The sequence below is a fragment of the Grus americana genome, chromosome 2 (assembly GCF_028858705.1).
Source record: "Grus americana isolate bGruAme1 chromosome 2, bGruAme1.mat, whole genome shotgun sequence".
NCBI classification, from domain to species: domain Eukaryota; kingdom Metazoa; phylum Chordata; class Aves; order Gruiformes; family Gruidae; genus Grus; species Grus americana.
The window spans coordinates 162,807,737-162,825,413 of record NC_072853.1 but is presented as its reverse complement, the minus strand read 5'-3'; the positions used below and the strand labels follow the sequence as shown (position 1 = coordinate 162,825,413).

General features: G+C 39.7%; 1 protein-coding gene across 2 annotated transcripts in view; it reads left to right on the top strand.

The window, feature by feature from the left end:
* Positions 1 to 17,677, top strand: part of LOC129202889 (sodium channel protein type 5 subunit alpha-like) — a 216,745-nt gene that overhangs the window by 43,143 nt on the left and 155,925 nt on the right. For both annotated transcript variants that reach the window (XM_054816497.1, XM_054816498.1), the window contains exons 4-6: positions 5,065 to 5,152; positions 8,565 to 8,693; positions 13,489 to 13,580. In XM_054816497.1, the coding sequence (XP_054672472.1) occupies positions 5,065 to 5,152; positions 8,565 to 8,693; positions 13,489 to 13,580 (309 nt within the window). The remainder of the gene's footprint in view (positions 1 to 5,064; positions 5,153 to 8,564; positions 8,694 to 13,488; positions 13,581 to 17,677) is intronic.

Genomic DNA, 17,677 nt, shown 5'->3' with positions numbered 1-17,677 from the left:
GCAGACTGGAGAGTCTGGTGAGTTTTCTCAGGGTTAAAAGGTGTGAAGGGCATGATCGTGTTTAGTAAAGAGTCAGTGGTAGAAACTGGGTGTAGAACCTTAGAAAGGAAGGGAACCAGGAGGCTGGAGCACACCTGGGGAAATCTACACTGATGGAGAGCTTTGCTACCGAGCACTTAAGCAACCTCTCCTATGAGACTCTGTGACACCGTATGCAGACGCAATTCAATTTTGAACTGCCTCAGAACTGAATTTTTTTACTCTTCTGAAACAGAACATTTAAAGACGTGTTTTGTTGGTTTTTTAGGTTTTTTATTGCAATGTGTTATCCAGCTAGGAATGAAAGCACAGGCTGGCCTGCCGGACCTTTCAATGGAAGGGTGATGCCTGATTTCCCTTAGCTCTAGTTCTGAAGTCATGCAAGATACACTGCAGCTGTTTGGTTTGGCTTGGTTTTTTTAACATGGCCACAGAAATATTGTATTCTGACATAGTGACATCTGTCTGGAAGACCGAACTGACAGAAATGTTTGACTTTGTGTGAACATTGCTAAAACCACATCCTTTTCATGAGTTGCCTGCATAGGAGACCTGGCAATGATAATTCAAAACTCCACACGTTACTGTCATGATCGTGTGATGTTTTAGTAATGGAAATCCCTCATCTGCAATGCTTGTGTCCACCACAGAGCACTAATAAATACTAAGCAAGTAGCATCTTAGAATCATTGGTCTATTATCAAATTTCAGGGGGAAAATAGGGAAAGAAACCAGATTCCCAGTGGTTGTCCATGCAGTGGGGAAAAAAAAATCGGACTATAGATATTCTAACAAGAGGAAAAATACCTGAAGCTTTTAGTAACAATAATTCTATGCAAAAACGAATATGCGATATCAGCTAAGATATTAGTATGGTTACTAAGAATACACCATAGAATTTTGCAGAGAGATTTGCTTATGGATCAGGTTATATGTGCTAGCAGTACAGCACATGCTGCTGCATATCCAGGGCCGAACAGTGTTTGTTAGGTACAGTTACATCAGCACAGCCTTGCTGAAGTTAATTGAGGTCTATGAATTTGCACAGGTACGGCTTAGAGAAGAATTCGAAAACTGAGCTTAGCAAAAAGCACGTTTGTGTGAATATTGGCTCCAACATTTGGAGGCCTATTCTGTCGTCTGCTCACTTTCTTCTACGCTGGCTGGTGAAGCCAAGAGTTCTTGGATGTGTTATACACAGGAACTGCGTGCCCTTGGTAGCAGTCAACCAAAAGATAAGTATGCAAGAAATCCTCATCACGTTACTTCCAAGGATAAAGACCACAGAGGAATGAATTTGAAAGATATGGTCAGATAAGGAGCATAAAATTTCAGGAGTGTAAAGTCACGAATAAAATTTTAGTTCCAGAAAGACCCAAATTATCACCTTGTGTTGATAATGTCAGGAAATCCAACAGCTCAATCTCTGGCAAGCACAGGCAGGAGGCAGCAGCTCCAGTCCCAGTGAAACAGCCGTAAAGTTCCTGCGTCAGGCACTGATTTGTTTTCTGTCGATAAAGACTTTCACATCAACCTGAAACACAAAGGCCAATTGGCTGAGCAGGCAGCCAATATCCCAGGCAGAAAGGAGCCTGAATCGGCAAGTACTCAAGCAGATAATATCGCAGACATGAATCTGGGAACCAGATCTATTGTCTTGCGTGAGTGTAATCAAACAATCTTTATTTTCCCCAGGGCAAAAGCCAAAAAAAGGCATTAATGAATGGTGCCCTGTCACATAAGTGTCTGAAGCAGCTTCTTTAGTAGATGCCATATTTCCATTTCCAGTCACTGACTGTACCTTGAAGGCCAACATTAGAACAAAATAGAGAGGACAGAGTAAAATTGTCCTCTATAGAAGCTGTGGGGGTCACATTTCTTCATCAGGCAGCTGTATATGGAGTTCTTCCTTTGAGACTTCAGGCAGGATAAATCCTGTATGTTCACTGCTCATCCAGCCAAGCCTGATTAATCTAGTTATTCAAAAATACACCTTTCCAAGGGAAAAAACATCCACAGCCTCCTAGTAATGTGAATTACTTCAGTTAACAACATACCCCTAAACCTCTTCTAGGTACTTCTCCTCTTCTTCAGAGCCTAGGAGGCCACATGAAAGGACTGTGGCCCAGACAACCGCCCACAACAAGGCCCAGGTCCATTTCTGTCGCAGAGGACATGGGGAGTATAGGTCTGCATCCCATTGGATGAACACTTTTCCCCTTCTGCATCATTATTAGCTATTATTTACATCTTTATTTACTCTCTCCACCTATTAATAAGATTAAACCACTGCTAAAATTCCATTGATGCCTTATGCATAAAAGACTCCTCTTAGTTCTTCTTGCCTGCAAGCCAACGACCATTTTGTGGTGTCCTTAGATTCTCCAGGCAGTTTGCTGTCCTCTGTAAAATCCATAGCAATTGCTATTTCTAGTTTTTCTAGGTATTATAGATAGTTGCTCTGTTTACTATGGATCCAGAATGGGGTTTTGGCCCAAAACTTACCTTCCTTGATGCTAGAATTATGGATTCTGGCCCATTAAAAAAAAAAAAAATCTTAAAGTATTTCCAATCTTTGTTCATATTTTCTGCTTGCAACTTTTCTCCGATGTGATTTTACACACTTTCCTTCGTAAAGGAAAATGAGACCTGGCGAAGCACCAATTATATGTACTATTGATTGGGACTAACCTTTGCTTGCACATATTATATGTAATTTGGCAATGATCACTTAAAAAGCCTCTAGTATTCAGTCTGCTAATTAACAATTATCCATCATAATGAAGTCTAGAATAGAAGTATGCCATGTTTGACTTTATATCTCTGTGCTAAGAGATTAAATTTATAACTTTTAGAATCAGTTTGCTGAAAGCCTGTTCTATAACTTCGAATTGAAAATAATAGGTTTAATTTATTGCAGAAAGGATCCTGATGAGTAGCTTAGTATATTTGGTTTGTGGTCCATAACAGAATCCAACCCATACTTCTGGATATGTTACCCATGTCAACTCATGGATCAGCAGGCTTTCAAAAATGTGAATTAAGAGCAGTTCTACAATAGGTAACAGACAATGGTGCTGGTATAGATTATCTCAATTTCATCTCCTTTATTTTAGTCCTTCTGAGCAGATCATCATCACTGACTTTTTTTAATGCAAAAAAAATTGCATTAGGTTTCAGGAAGGTATGCTAATTTTCATTCTGTAGGAATTTCTGTTTTCTCTTTCCTTTAACACAGATCTCTGATGCATAACCAGATGAAATCTTTCTTTCTTTTATGTTCTTTGTAGTTTTCAGCTTGGTTATGAAACTCAGTTTCGTTTCATAGTGTATTTGATGTCCCAAAGCTGACCCCTTGCATTTTCGACCTGTGTTCTCTGGTATATTCTCTTTGGTGTTTCAATAAGAAGGGGACAACACCTGCCTATAGTGAGCGTCTGGGGAAGCTGTTCAATTCAGCTTATACCACAAGGAAACAGGGATGTAAAAATCAGACCAGTGATCCTAAACTGGGTGGTTACAGAGGAATTTCCTTGCTTAGAATTCATTTGCAGGATAGTATTTGTTTGGCCTGGCCTGAAGAGGTTGTTTTCATAGCATTTCATAGCATTTCACTGTATTTGCAAAATTAATCCAGTGTTTTCTAGACACAACTTTTAGAAACATATCTCACACTGACTTGAGAAAATGCGACTGAATATCAGATATCCTTCCAGTCCTTCAGCTGGAGGTGTTCGCCCCAGAAGTGGAAAATGTTTGTGAGATGAGCAGTCCCTTTGAGTTCAATTACTGCTTTCTGTGATGGTGCTGGGGAATATGCAGGTTGGTTACTACCAATTTAACCTTGTAGTTGCTTATGTGACCCATCGGAAAACATTCCACTTTGTACTCAGCAGAGATTTTGGCTCTGAGAAAGGACAATTTTAATGCAAACATTTCAGGACATACCTTTGAAATTATATTCTTTGATTGCTATTGTCAAACAAAAAATACCACCAATGGGATCAATAAAGGTTTGAAATAAAAAAAAAAAAATCCCTTTTTTTGCTAAAGAAGTCAAAATGAATTTACATTGGGATGCTACTTTTCTCCCTTGAGAACGGTCCTAGCCTATTGACCAAGTTGTAGGCTGTTTTCCTTTGCCTTATCTTCTGTCCACTGAAACTAATTAGTTAAACTTTTTCCAGTAGCCTGGGACCTATTATTTATGCAGGAGAATCCCATCATGTTTTGTAATTTTTTTACAGAAAGTGGCATGTGCTTTTAGGAGAGCAGTTCAGTGAACTATGTTTTCAATTTCAGGAATTTGATTTAGGGTGCTCCTTTTTGTATTTATGGCCTCAGCTTAGCAGCTAAGTGCATGGACTATACACTTGGGAGGTTCATTTTAGCCTCCAATTAGGGAAACTGGTGCCTCAGCTGAGGCAGTCAGCTTTGCGAACCAAGACTGTGTGTTTGCCAACCGGGTTTGCAGACCAAGCCTTAAAATTAGTGCTCTGAAACTCATATTAGCTTTTGGTGTAACTTTATACTGAAAGCAAGACCTCAAGCCCATTAGAGAGATTAGAAAGACCAGATTTATAACTTGCCCTGCTGCCTGAGAAATGTTTCAGGATGCAAAATAAAATGGGAATTTGCAGACACAGGTTTTCTGTAGATACTTAAATGAGACTAATCCCTCTTTGCATACAAAGTTGTGCACCTATGCACATTGTCATCTGACCAACACAGCTGTAAATTTAGGGTATTGTATTTTCAGAAGACTGCAGAATCAGTACATTTGTCTACTGTATAAAATATATGTAAAAAGTGTAAGCAAAGATAAAAAAAAGAAGGGAAGACTCCCTCATTTTTTCTATGTTTATGGAATTATTTGATTTTCCTTATGCACTTGCAAACAAATGTCTATAGTGCTTTTTAAGCATCTTGGAAATTATGAGTGACCTGTCACATCTTGTGCAAAATGACAAAAATTATGAAGTCTTATGATATATGAGTTGTTTTCCTTAATCCACTTATTTACATTGTTCAGTATGTTTATTATGTGCACTATTTTAACTAATTGTGTGTTCATGGCACAATCAGAGACTCCGTCATGGAATAAATATGTTGAGTAAGTATCTGTGCTAGTTTGCAGCTGCCCTGTCCTTATCTCATCCTTCCTTTTCCATTTATTACATTCTTCTTTTCATCTTGTTTGCTGTTGTCTAATATCGTCCCAGTAATACTGACCATGGTATGTGTCCCGGCAAAATATTTTACCAGGTGTTTGTTGCCTGTGAAAACTCCCTTAGTAAGTTGACTAACAATTTTTAGTCTACCAAGCTCATAGTTATTGCTAAATGCACCTGCTATGCTACCTCTGAATGAAGTCACGTATGAGGAGAACTGGCCAGCGTCCACACTTCCCATGCAAGAGATTTGCTGGTTGGACACATTAGAATACGCTGATGGCGTTTAAGTTGAATTATTTCAGAAAATACTTCCTGGACATACTTAGTTCTGTCCTTAAACAGAAACTTATTGGAAGCAGAAGTTTCTTCTGGGCTGAGCACAGCACGAGAAGTGTTTCCCTGTAGTCATCGGTAGGCATGCTTTATGAGCAAGCATAAAATTATCTGGGAACACTTTTATGGGGATTCCTGTCTTTTTAGCTTGTCAAACATTTATAGAAATAGCAGATATCACTTGAAGGTTTTGGGTTTGGTTGTTTTGGGGTTTTTAAAAATAATTTTAAGAGACTAACAGGCTTCAGAAAGCCCATTTCATTTCTTTAAGTTGCTTTAAAATATTCCTGTTAGAAACAGATACCAGATGCACAAGCTAATCAACCTACAGTGCATTAAACAATTATTTTGGCTCATTGAACCAATCAGAACACACTTTTTATTTTTGACTGACATATGATAAACACAGCCATCTGCTGCTCCGTAGCCTGGTGGTTGGTCTACTCGGGGCTGTAAGGACAGACAGTAAAATGCCCTTATTTTAGGTCTCATAAAATCATGCAGGGCACATCTTCTAGGCCACAAATTGCTAATTATAGATAGCACTGAACCAAATATTTCATCCGATCACAATAACATCCTAATCCCAGGGTGTTTCATGTATTTCTGTATAGTGTACTACCCTCAAGTATGTCTGTAACTTTCCTGTTCCCCTGACGTTGTGCTTGTCTTATTGAAAACTGTCACACAGTACCATAGCCATGATGTATTCAGCTGCAACATGGACATCTCATCCGTGTGAGTAAAAATTTGGTCAGTGGGTCTACAGCTGGGAATTCAAACATTCTGGAGGAAAATACTGAAGTGCTTGTCGTGTCTCCCGTAGGCAGGAAAATGTGGATGATGTTATCAGTGCATCAAGCAGGCATGCAAGAAACCTAGAGCAGAAGTGCAAATGGACCCATGTGGGATGGATAAATCCTTTCCCTTCCATATTGCCTCTTCTCCTGCGTCCCCTCATACCTCTCAGCTTTTCCTCCTCAAAGGCATAGAATGAAATCAAAGTACTTTTAAGGAGCAGAATAACCCAATGAATTGTAACTCAAATTGATTAATATTAGCTTTGGAAAAGATCCATTTAATCCATTTTTTCCTGGTGTTCCAGAGACTCACAGGGGATACAAGAGTAACCTTGTGCAAATATTTGTCTTAGATTTTCCTTTAAAACATTTTCTGTACTATTTTGAAAAAAAGAAATCAATTCAACTTACCCCCACTGGATTTTTGTTTTAAATCCTGACTTCTGTTGTTAAAGAAGCTGTTCAGTTGCTGGAGGACTTTGCCCTATCCATTTAGAATTAGATGATGATTATACAATCAATTAAACCATCTGACATGCTGAATAAATACAAGTGCTTTACCATTTTAATGAGCTTATGTACCGTTAAGTATTTTTTTTAGTTCTTTGCATGTGTTTTCTGCATGTATTACTGAATGCACATGCTTAAAGAGACTGTCATGTGGCTGACCTATATTTGAAATACCAGAGCAAAACTAAGTAGGAGCCGTGAAAAGCCGGATACAAGATAATGCTTAGGTGTACGGTCAAAGAAGAGATGTGAGAAACATTTTACACCCACTGTTGCAGAAGAACAGCCCTGCTAATCTCCATTTTAAGATGAAGCATACTGAGGTTTTATAACATGTGCAGCTAGCTCTACTGTGTGACATGGTGGCACGAAGGCGTGAGATTTGCCACTACCTGTATGTGTGCCCAGTTGCACATCAGTGGAATACAGCTGAGAGAAAACATTTTCTTTTTATGCACAATGAAGTTCTTCCCTATATTACCACTTTTTAATTGCTTACACCCTTTTTTTTTAACAAACAGGAATCATAACTATAATTTTTTGTGTGAGATGTCACCATTATAGCTACTGATGTTTAGTGACCGAACAGAAAACTCAAGCTAGTGTTTCCAGTGAAAGCCTGTATCATCATGACTTATGAGATTTAGCTGTTTGTTTGTTTGATTTTTTAATAGGCTTTGGTATCATCTGCATCTTCATTTGGAGAAAAGGGGTAGGAAATGCCAGTGGTGGATACTAAACATTTATTATTTTTATTAAGATATGGCCTAGAATACTTGGTCCCATTGGGGTATAGGTCTCAGGTAGAAACATTCAAAAAGAGGTGTTGTATGCCCTGAAGTACGTCTCTGATAGTAGGTAGAGCCCTGGGTGAATAGAGATCTGAGTAAGTCAGATACATTACTGTCCTCCACAGAGAATTTGCACAACTTTATTACAAGTATCATCTTTATTACAAAAGGTAAGATGTATGTTCTATCCAAGATCATCACAGTCAAGAGGCTGTTGGTAATAAACAACTTATCTTATAAAGGGAGAAACCACCCTCGTGTCTCTTTTACTGTCAGGCAGGTCAAAATTACTACATATAGTATTCAGGTGGGAGCTGTTTTCCTCTTTTTCAGTGAGGGCATTCTGTTGTTTAATTCTGAGGGCTGGTGCGATTTACCATGGATAGTGAAACACAAGGGCAATTGCAGGAAGAATACCCTTTTTAGCTAATAAAACCAAGTGGTGACATTTTTTAACCTGCTGTCCTTCAAATTGTCCTGGGCAGGAAGAGATGAGAGGTATGAATGGAACAACCACTCTCCTTCAAATCCGAGTAACAACAAGGAAGGTGGCCTAATCCATGCCTCTGTCACTGACGATTGCAGGCAGAGTTTTGAAAGTCCCATAGCACAGCTTAGCAGCGTCGTATTCATGCTTGACTTAATGAGTGAGGGTTCATCAAGGTACATCCTGTGGTGAAAATGATCTTCATCCTACGGCTGTCATGAGTGCTTTCCCATTTCTTGCTTGTTCCTTGGTCCATACATGAAGCTGCTCACGCACAGCCCAGTGCTGCAGCCGCGACTCACGTGAGCAAGCCCAATGAGATGGGCAGGAGTGTCACACGCGAGTAGGGTTGGGCTGAGTGTGCCTCTGCCGTTCCTGCCGTCTTCTGCTTGCTAATGCTCTTGCTTATCTTGGCCGCTTTATTCCCCAGGTACACTTTCACTGGCATTTACACTTTTGAGTCATTGATAAAAATATTGGCAAGAGGATTTTGCATGACAGAGTTCACCTTCCTTCGAGATCCATGGAACTGGCTGGACTTCAGTGTTATCGTTATGGCGTAAGTAGCACTCCTTTATATTTTTCAAGACAGCAATATGCAATAGAACTTTTTAAAAAATCGGCTGTCTCTTGTTTGGGTTTTTTTGGGGGGGTTTTCCACTCAAATTGTACTGAAAATGAGAAAATGCTGAAGTACATTAGGATAGAGTTTGTTTTCCTGAGTTGTTTCGGAGGAAGAAGTCAGAGGAATTCTCGATTCTGTTCTCTCAATTCACTAGACTATTTTGGAGAAATTATTTACTCTGTCTGTGCTCCACAGAGAGCTGTTTGTAAAATATCTGTAATAATACTATCTAACGTAGGTTTGGGAAGCTTCAGACCCCTGAATAGAAAGTGTTATAAGTGTGACTGAATACCTGTATATTTAAATCCCTGTTTATACTGTATCCCTAACACCACCAAGCTATTTTTGCATTCTTCACTTCACAAAGCCTCTTCACCCTGAAAGTAATTATTATTTTACTACAATAGGGAATTAATTTAAAGGCCTCTGAAACTTATTATATATCTTGGGAATAGAAATTTGGCCCCCAACATGATATTGCCCTTCAGCTGTATACTTCTACCTAGATTATTAGCATTCACTCAGGACATGTGGGGTTCTGGTGCTTTGAAGGAGCTGATGGATTTGTGGCATCTAGACAGCTAAAAATATACAGGGGTAGGGGGGCAGTCAGCCAACGCTCGCAGCGGACACAGGGTCAGCCCAAGCTCTGGCCAAAGGCAGATGTCTGACACTGTTGGTATCTCCAGCTGAGCTAGAAATCCAGATTTTCTTCATAGTCCAAGAAGAGAGAAAAGCATGCAAAGAGCACATGTCATCTTGAAATGGAAGCTAGTAGAGATGCCCTGAAAGGCCCCATTTCCTAATTGTAAAAGGATTTAATCTGATCTCCCTGTATTTTCTGCTTAATGATACCATTCTGGTTTTAGTTTAGTTCTTGCTGCCCTCTTTAAACCTCATAATTCACAGCCGTAGGTGAGATGCAAGCCCCCTAGCACTGACATTTGAGCTGAACTCCTGGGACCATGACATTTGAATGGAACCAAAATTGGTAAAAAATGTTCAACCAAACTTAGTTCAAACACCAGTGAGGGCCACTGAAGCAAAAATCCGGTAGGGTGCAGGGATCAGGATCAATAATCAAGGAGCGTCTGGATGATGCTCTTAGCCATATGATTTAGTTTTAGGTAGTCCTGCAAGAAGCAAGGAATTGGACTCGACGATTCTTATGGGTCTCTTCCAACTTGAGATATTCTCTGATTCTACAATTATTAGCAGCATTTAGCAGAAGAACAGCATGAAGATGTGTAAAACCTATGTGGACTTCATTGGGAAGACTCCCATTTATTTTAGTAGGCTTTGAATCAAAGCCAGCCCTAGGCCAGATCCTGGTATCTGTTACTGCATTCCTATGGACTTGGCTGAACTGACATCTGGCCATCGCGATAAGCTTTAAAAAAAAAAAGCAGCACAGATGGGGAGGAGCTTTTGGAGGTCAGTACACATTAGGTGTTTTCCTCAGCTAAACTTTTCCTCAACCAGTGCTAAGTGCAATTCTCCTGCAACACTTAGAGGCAGGACAGAACAACACAAAGTGTCACCAGCCTGCTCTCCTGTCCATCAGACAGGTGGTAAAAGCACCTGTTTGTGAGTTAGGACGTGAGTTTATTTGCAGGTCTCTGAGTTCAGCACAACATGGAGAGCTTCTGTGTACGGGTTCCCTCTACTCTGCCAGGAAGGAGCTTTTGAAAGCGAGGCAGAAAGGAGCAAAGGACATGAGCCGCAGCCTTGGCAATGCATCTGCTCCACTTCATCTTCTCTGCTTGGACTGAGGTTGGGGCATCACCTCCGGCTCTGCAGAACTCCTCTGGGAGCATCTCATTTACTGTCACTGAAATTCAAGCCTGAACAGTCATTGTGGGACAAGTTCTGGATATCCCTTAAATTCCGTTCACGTTATCTCTGGGTGTTCGGGGCCTAGGGAGCTGGAAAGATGTGAAGGCTTGCACAGACCTTGAGGTGGACAGTTTCCCAGAGGTGAATTCACTCCCTGCAGGTAGGAGCCAGGGTTTGGTGCCCAGACGTTGTGGGCTTACGCTTCTTTTTGCTTTTCTAATTCTTCTGGGCTTGAATGGCCACTCAGTGCTTCAGCCCAAGGATTTATGAAAACTTCCTTAAGGCTTGTTTAATGAGAGGCTTGGGTGTCTGGGCTTTCTTTCCTAGCTACATTTCAATTTTTTTTCCAAATGATATTTCATCTCTTAGTTAGAAGATCCCTAAAACAAGGGGGCCTGCAACTGTGGCAAATAAAGCTTCTCCATATCAAATTATAGCAATGACTGCACTCTTCGGAACTGGCATCCATTCCTATTTTTCTTGCTTTAGGGCATATTATACTAACATTTTTAGACTAGAAAAAGAATTGGAATTCTGGAATAGAAAAGAAATAGAAAAGTGTTTGCTTGAGCCCATAGGCAGCAGTGAGAGAGTTAAAAGAGACTGCAACATGATCTTCATATGTACAATGAAATCTCCTTCCCAAGTATGCAAGCAACAGATAGCACAGAGCGTCGGATAATGGACTCTATTCTGATATGATTTATCCTTCATATAAATCCAATTTGCAAGTAATTTAAAATAAGATTGATTATACAGGTAACTCTGGTGTTGTCTTTGCTTGTAGCTAGCACGATGCTAGAGGTATTTCTGTATCTGGAAACAAAGATGGCATGAGGGTTCAGAATGGGAGAGCTTGATAAGGGGCCATGAGATCTAGATGGACCAAGGGTGCTGAGCTAACAGAAAATCTGATTCTTTCAGTGGGGGGTGTTATAGAGGAATGACCATCACTTGCTTTAGAGTTATTACAGAATAATTTCTTACCTCCTCTTTTGGGCAGAAATGGCACAGATTGGGTCACAGAGAGTACTTTTAAATAGCACACTAGAGAGTAAGAGGTACCACAGGTCTCCAGGGCTTTTCTCCCACCCTGTGCTAGCAGGCACAGCAATGGCTTGTGACACTGTGAGGCCATGGGTGGCTTCAGGGGAAATCATGAAACTGCCCCTGTTTAGGTCACTCTTTCCCAGACAAGCAAGTGCTTTCCAGAATGGGTGAGGGACAGGCAGCTGTAACTCTGGGTTGGAAAGTGCCTTGCCAAAGTCTTAAAGACAATAAGCAATTCCCTGGCTAACAGGAAAATTCGGGATGGGAATTCCAGTTGCTTGTCACTGCCCCATAAGGAGGAACTGGTCTGCTGCTATTTCAGCCAGAAACAGCTGAAATAAATCTTAATTAACTATTGTGAAGAAGCAGTAGTAGTATTTGCTTCCTATGCTTGTTCACATAGTAATAATGTGTTTTTACAAATCTCTGGTCAGCAAAACCATGTTCCCAAGATACTGCTTCTCCCCAAATTATTTTTTCCACCCTTGCATGCTGCAGGAGAGTTTGGGAGAGAAGCACTGGGTAGACTTCGGGAGGAATTACCAAACGTAAATCTTTGCTCAGACTCCCCTATGAGATTATGAAGAGGAGAAACAATATTGCTCTTCCAGGTTTATAATCTGGATTATCAGATATGGAGAGGATGCTCTGTCCTCCCCAGAGGCCTTTGCACAAAGTCCATTTAAGCAGGCTTTGTAAAATAGCCAGGTGAGTTTTTTCCTTAACATGTAAAAACAAATGCCTCAAAGAAGTAGAATAGGTAAATTTAATAGAAATTTAATAGTGAAATTAAGGGGTCCTAGAGCTGTTTTGTTCAGAAGATACAGTGGTGACTATGCTTTTACTGTATACTGACTTGGAGGAAATAATTTTGCACTACGCTGATAAAACCAAACTCATTCCATAGCTGACCCTCCTGGGAGCATTTTGCTCAGATGTAGCGTGGGTCTCCATGATGAGCAAAACAGGCACAGCAGCGAAGAGCTGGGATTGGTATTTTAATCATAAATAGTTTTTAGTAGGATTGCAATTATATTCATTCAAAATCCATCTTCCTGCAGCCAAAGGGCATGGATTTGATGTACAAAACAAAATAAAATTTTAAGCATCTCTTGTAACCAACATCTGCTTTACCACAGAGTACAGCATCTTAGAATAAATAACCCAATAGAAACATTTGCACTGATATTTTCCCATGTTGTCCTATATGTAGTTTGCAGAAGCTATTATGTGAAAATTACTTGGGTATTTGAAGCTTTTATTTTTTTTTTGAGCAGCAAAATAACTCTTAATGTTTCCTATAACGTAAAGAATTTTTTGTTAAACTACATGATGGTAAAATCTTTAAAGTATTTATTGCTGAACAGCATGATAACAAAGTTCACCCAGTAGTTTTAAAGGATTGATGCCTATTAGATAAGTTTAATAGTTCAAGAAACATTTGAAATAATGTGTACTGTGAAAACCCTGGGACAAATGGCATCAAAGAGCAGCCTGAAAAGTGGATGCACCTCTCATTTGGCTGCGTTCGCTCCTGCTATGTATGAATGCATTCTTCATTCAGACAAGTCTCATACTCTATTGTATAATTCCAAATAACTGTGACTTAATTCTACAGGTATGTAGGAGAATTTGTGAATGTAGGCAGTGTTTCACCTCTTCGGACTTTCAGGGTATTGAGAGCTTTAAAAACTATTTCAGTAATCCCAGGTAAGAAGCCCTGATCCTTACGTTTTGGCTCTCAGCTACAAGTGATTCTCTCTCTGTCTCTCTTTGTCCCTTTGACTGTTGTTTTTTTGCTGGTGTTTTGTCATTGTCTGTGTGTGACTTTCCCTTGTTACAGATACATAACTGAATTTGTGGACCTGGGCAATGTCTCAGCCTTACGAACGTTCAGAGTACTGCGGGCGCTGAAAACAATCTCAGTCATTTCAGGTGAAAATCAGGTTAAACACTCCGGCTGCAGTTAAAGCCTACATGCCATTTCCAGTAGTAAACACAGTAATTACAAATGACTTGACTTAACCATAGATACTGATCAGGAAATGGAGGAATGTAGGGAATGTGACCTGTCTATAGAATACAATTTTCATATGTTTTCCAATACTGGTTTTGTGGGCAGAAGGAATTAGAGTGCTTCCAAAATTACAGACCTCACTAAGACGAGTGCTGCTGTAAGAACGGCGGTATGCGGTGGCTTGTGAATCACGTACATAAAGTAAAGTATTCATTCATGAACCATATGAAAAAGGCAATGAAACTCTTCTAAAGTCTTCGGATATTGATTTTTAAAAATGGAAGGTTAATGACCTCAAAATGCATATTTGTGTTTAAGAGCACATCGATAGAGGAATCTAAATCTGTGCTATGAGCTGAGGTTTGAAGACTGCAGGCACAGATAGCCTAATTTGTCATGGTGTTTATCCATTTGCATGTGGTAGAAACACTGTTTAAATTTCAGACCCTGAAGAGGTCGGAAAATGTTTCATCATTGATTTCAGTAGGTTCAGCATTTCACCAGTTCACATTTTCTCACATTTTAAAGGATATGATTTCCCTCTTGAAAAAAAAAAATAAAAAAAATAAATCACTGTTTTACTACAGCTCTGGTAATGGAAGAAGCTCTTTTTTCATAGATTTTTATCTAATCTATTACTGTTTCTTAAAATAATAAATAACATATACTATTAAGTAATTTATGCAGAGATGAGTCCACTTAGGACTAACTATATGACAACACTTTCTTGCCAAGCATTATCTATGGACAGGTCTCATTCAGCCTCAGTGTTTAACATCTCCAACCTGCATGACAAGGTAGAGAAGATAGCAAAAACCATGCATGGTAGATCCTATCGTTGATAATCCTGAACAGATGTTGGCAATTACATGGCAAAAATATTCAAAACATTGAGATAAGCGCTCAGATTCTCACGCACAGCACTTTAAGGGTAGAAAGTCTTTTCCACTCATTGTATTATGCATGTCTACACTATAATATACATCTAAACAAATTCTGTGGTGTAAACTTTTAGGGACGGCACTCACACAGAGGATAATCTAGAAATAGGAATTCTGGAATTGAGCTGTTAAGAAAACATATATATGGGTCTAGGGTGTACTCCCTCATTCCAACATTAAAGTAATGAAAATCAGTGAAATGATTGCAAGAGCAAGGTACTTTTAATTGAAAGTGTATGTCAAAACATAGCTTTTCAAGAATACTTTAAGATGACCATTCATTAGGTCTGGTATTCCTTGAAATCAGTTCCCGTCTTAATTTTTGTCTTTAAGTTTAAAAAGAATAATCTCTTAGCAGAGGGGAGCAGAGAGGTTTTGATAAATTTTCTCTAACTGGATTTCCATTGAGAAAGGATTTTTTTTTTTTCTTTGGGAAACAGAATGTTGAACATATAGTTTTACGGATCATGTGGGATAGTAGAGGCTAATCAGAAAGAAAACCGGAGTCTTCTAGCTTCCTTTGCTAGCGATTTGAAGACTAATTTGGAGGAACAGCCATCTCCAGGGGACACCTTTCACTTTCCATCTTGTCTCAAGCTCGAGCCCCTCCAGAGCAGAGCCTGTCAATTTTGCTGAGTTACATATACAGCAATTTTTTGCTGTCCTATATCAGAGTTGGAGCAGAAGCTCGTTTTACATCAAATGATAAATTTTAGCCTCTTTTTTTTTTTTTTTTGTGGACAATAAAGGAGTATTGAGATTCAGAAAAAATTTACTTAAAAATGCATCAAAGCCCTTCAGTGATATTAAAACCAGAGTTGTTCCATTTGTGGGTTAATAGGAAAAAAAAAAAAAAAGATGAGAAGTATTATTTATTAGAGTAATACATAATAACTCACATTCTCTTTTTTTATTTCTGACTGACTATTTGATTAGTTTTTTGATAACTGCATTTTTAGGTACAAGTAACTAAATTACTTGCTGACATAAGTGCACAAAGATATGCTAATAGATTATCTGGCCTTAGATTTTATTGTCAACATTACCTGTGCCCTGAGTATGTTTGAATTACAGATGTGGAGAGCTACAAATTGTGAGGGAACACCTAGCAGCCTGCAAAACACAGCTAAGTCATTTTTTTTAAACGTTAGCAAATAAGTTCAGAGGAGTCAGTTCATTTTTCATTTAGACACGTAGATTTTAAAAGAAATATTTGGCGCGATGCTGTGATTTATTTGGAGATCAGTCTTAGTTTTTAATGATAACATAGGCTTATGCTGAGATGAAATATTTTTCCGCAACAGGCTTAAAAATGAACAGATGATGAACACTAATATCTTCCATGAGATTTTTGGGTTCAACTGCTAGAGAGAGGAAAAGGAGGTTGTTATTTTTGCTTCCTTGTTTACATCTTAGGTGAAGAACGCCGAGATGTATTCTCCTCTGCAAATATCTAAGCTTTTCCTCAATAAAATTGATCACACTTTTCCATCACGTAGTTATATTTGCACAAACGTATTTGGACTCAGCATGCTCAGTGAGATTGTATACTGAAAGTAACGGGCCAAGTCCTCCGTGGTGTAAGGCTTCTGTCCAGCAAAGCACTTAGAGGCTGGTTTTCAAAGGCATTCTGCTTGACTTGAAATCAATGAGTTTCACTATTGACTCCAGAGGGAGTCAGTAAAGCTAACAATTAGTGCTTTTAAAAATCTCACCTACCTTTAATGCCTCGCTCTAAGTGCGCAAGCAGGCACAGGGACATTTAGGGGACACAGACTCACAGGACTCAGAAAGGTCTCCCACACTCACTGGCCTAAGGCTGCATTTAGGATAGCTCAGACCTGGCCTGATATTTATTGCCTGACTTGTTCTAGCAATCCTTCAAAGGTGGAGGTCTCATGATCCTCCTGAGAAGCCTGTTCCAGCACCTCGTTACTGTCACCATTAGATGATTTGCCCTGGGAGGACAGTTCAGATCCAGATTCAGCAACCCAAATATACCAGCAAGCCGTGTGCTGCCCACTCACTGGAGACCTGGGGCTCAGTTTGGTTGCCGTCATGCCAGGATCTCCGTTCCCCAGGGCCATGGATCACCTGCAGGTCCTGTCTCTGATTCCTGACCGCCATCCAGCCTCACTCTCTCTTAGTGCATTATCAGCTCATTATTTTTTACCCTACAGACACTGTGTAGGACATCAGGTCAGTTCCTTACCCTCTGTGGCAGCCCTTAGCATGCTGGAGGACCTTCACAGATCCCCTCAATTTTCCTTTTTCTGCACTAAACACACCCATTTTTTCTGTTTTCCAGTTTGCCTATGATGTCGAGAGAAAACAAGCTTTGTACAGTAGTTGGGTATCTGTGTATCCAGACATTAAAAGAAAAAAGTTTTTAATTTCTGCATATATCATGTTCAGTTGCTTAGAAATAGGTAACATTTTCTCTATGGGAGCATAAATCCTTTTAACTCTCAGTGATTTTATTTATTAATTAGCATCTTGCACATTGCCATGGCAACTGGATTCGTTTGTTTTCAGTCTAGATAGGAACGATGGTCAGCAGCAGAACAACCCACTGAAGTCACTCATTTGTCTCCCATTACCAGCGTATCCAAGTCCCAGTGTGCTCGATAGGAACCCTTCCATTGACAATAGAGGGTCTCGAATCATAGTTTATCTGCATGGAAATCACCAGTGGTTTTTGATAACTACTAACTGAGGTAATGCAAACCCCTGAGGTACACCCTTCTATGCTTCCTCATCAAAAGCCTGGAAAATGCAGGCCATCATCATCATCACCAGGATTTTGTGAAGTGCCTGTATCCAGAGAAGCTCCACTGCTCTTTCTGGAACAGGGATGTACATCACAGACATCTCACATAAAATGACAGGATACCAGCGAAAGGTGACCTCATAGAAAATTGGGCCAAGGCACTTTGGGGCCTGATCCAGCTCCCGTTTGAGTTGGTGTGAGTCTAAAGGCTATAAATAGTGTGCGAATGTTATCCAGTGCTTCACTGATAGCCAGAACAGAGCTCGGAGCACAAGAATTAAGGCTGTGTGGAGGAGCGTGAGCC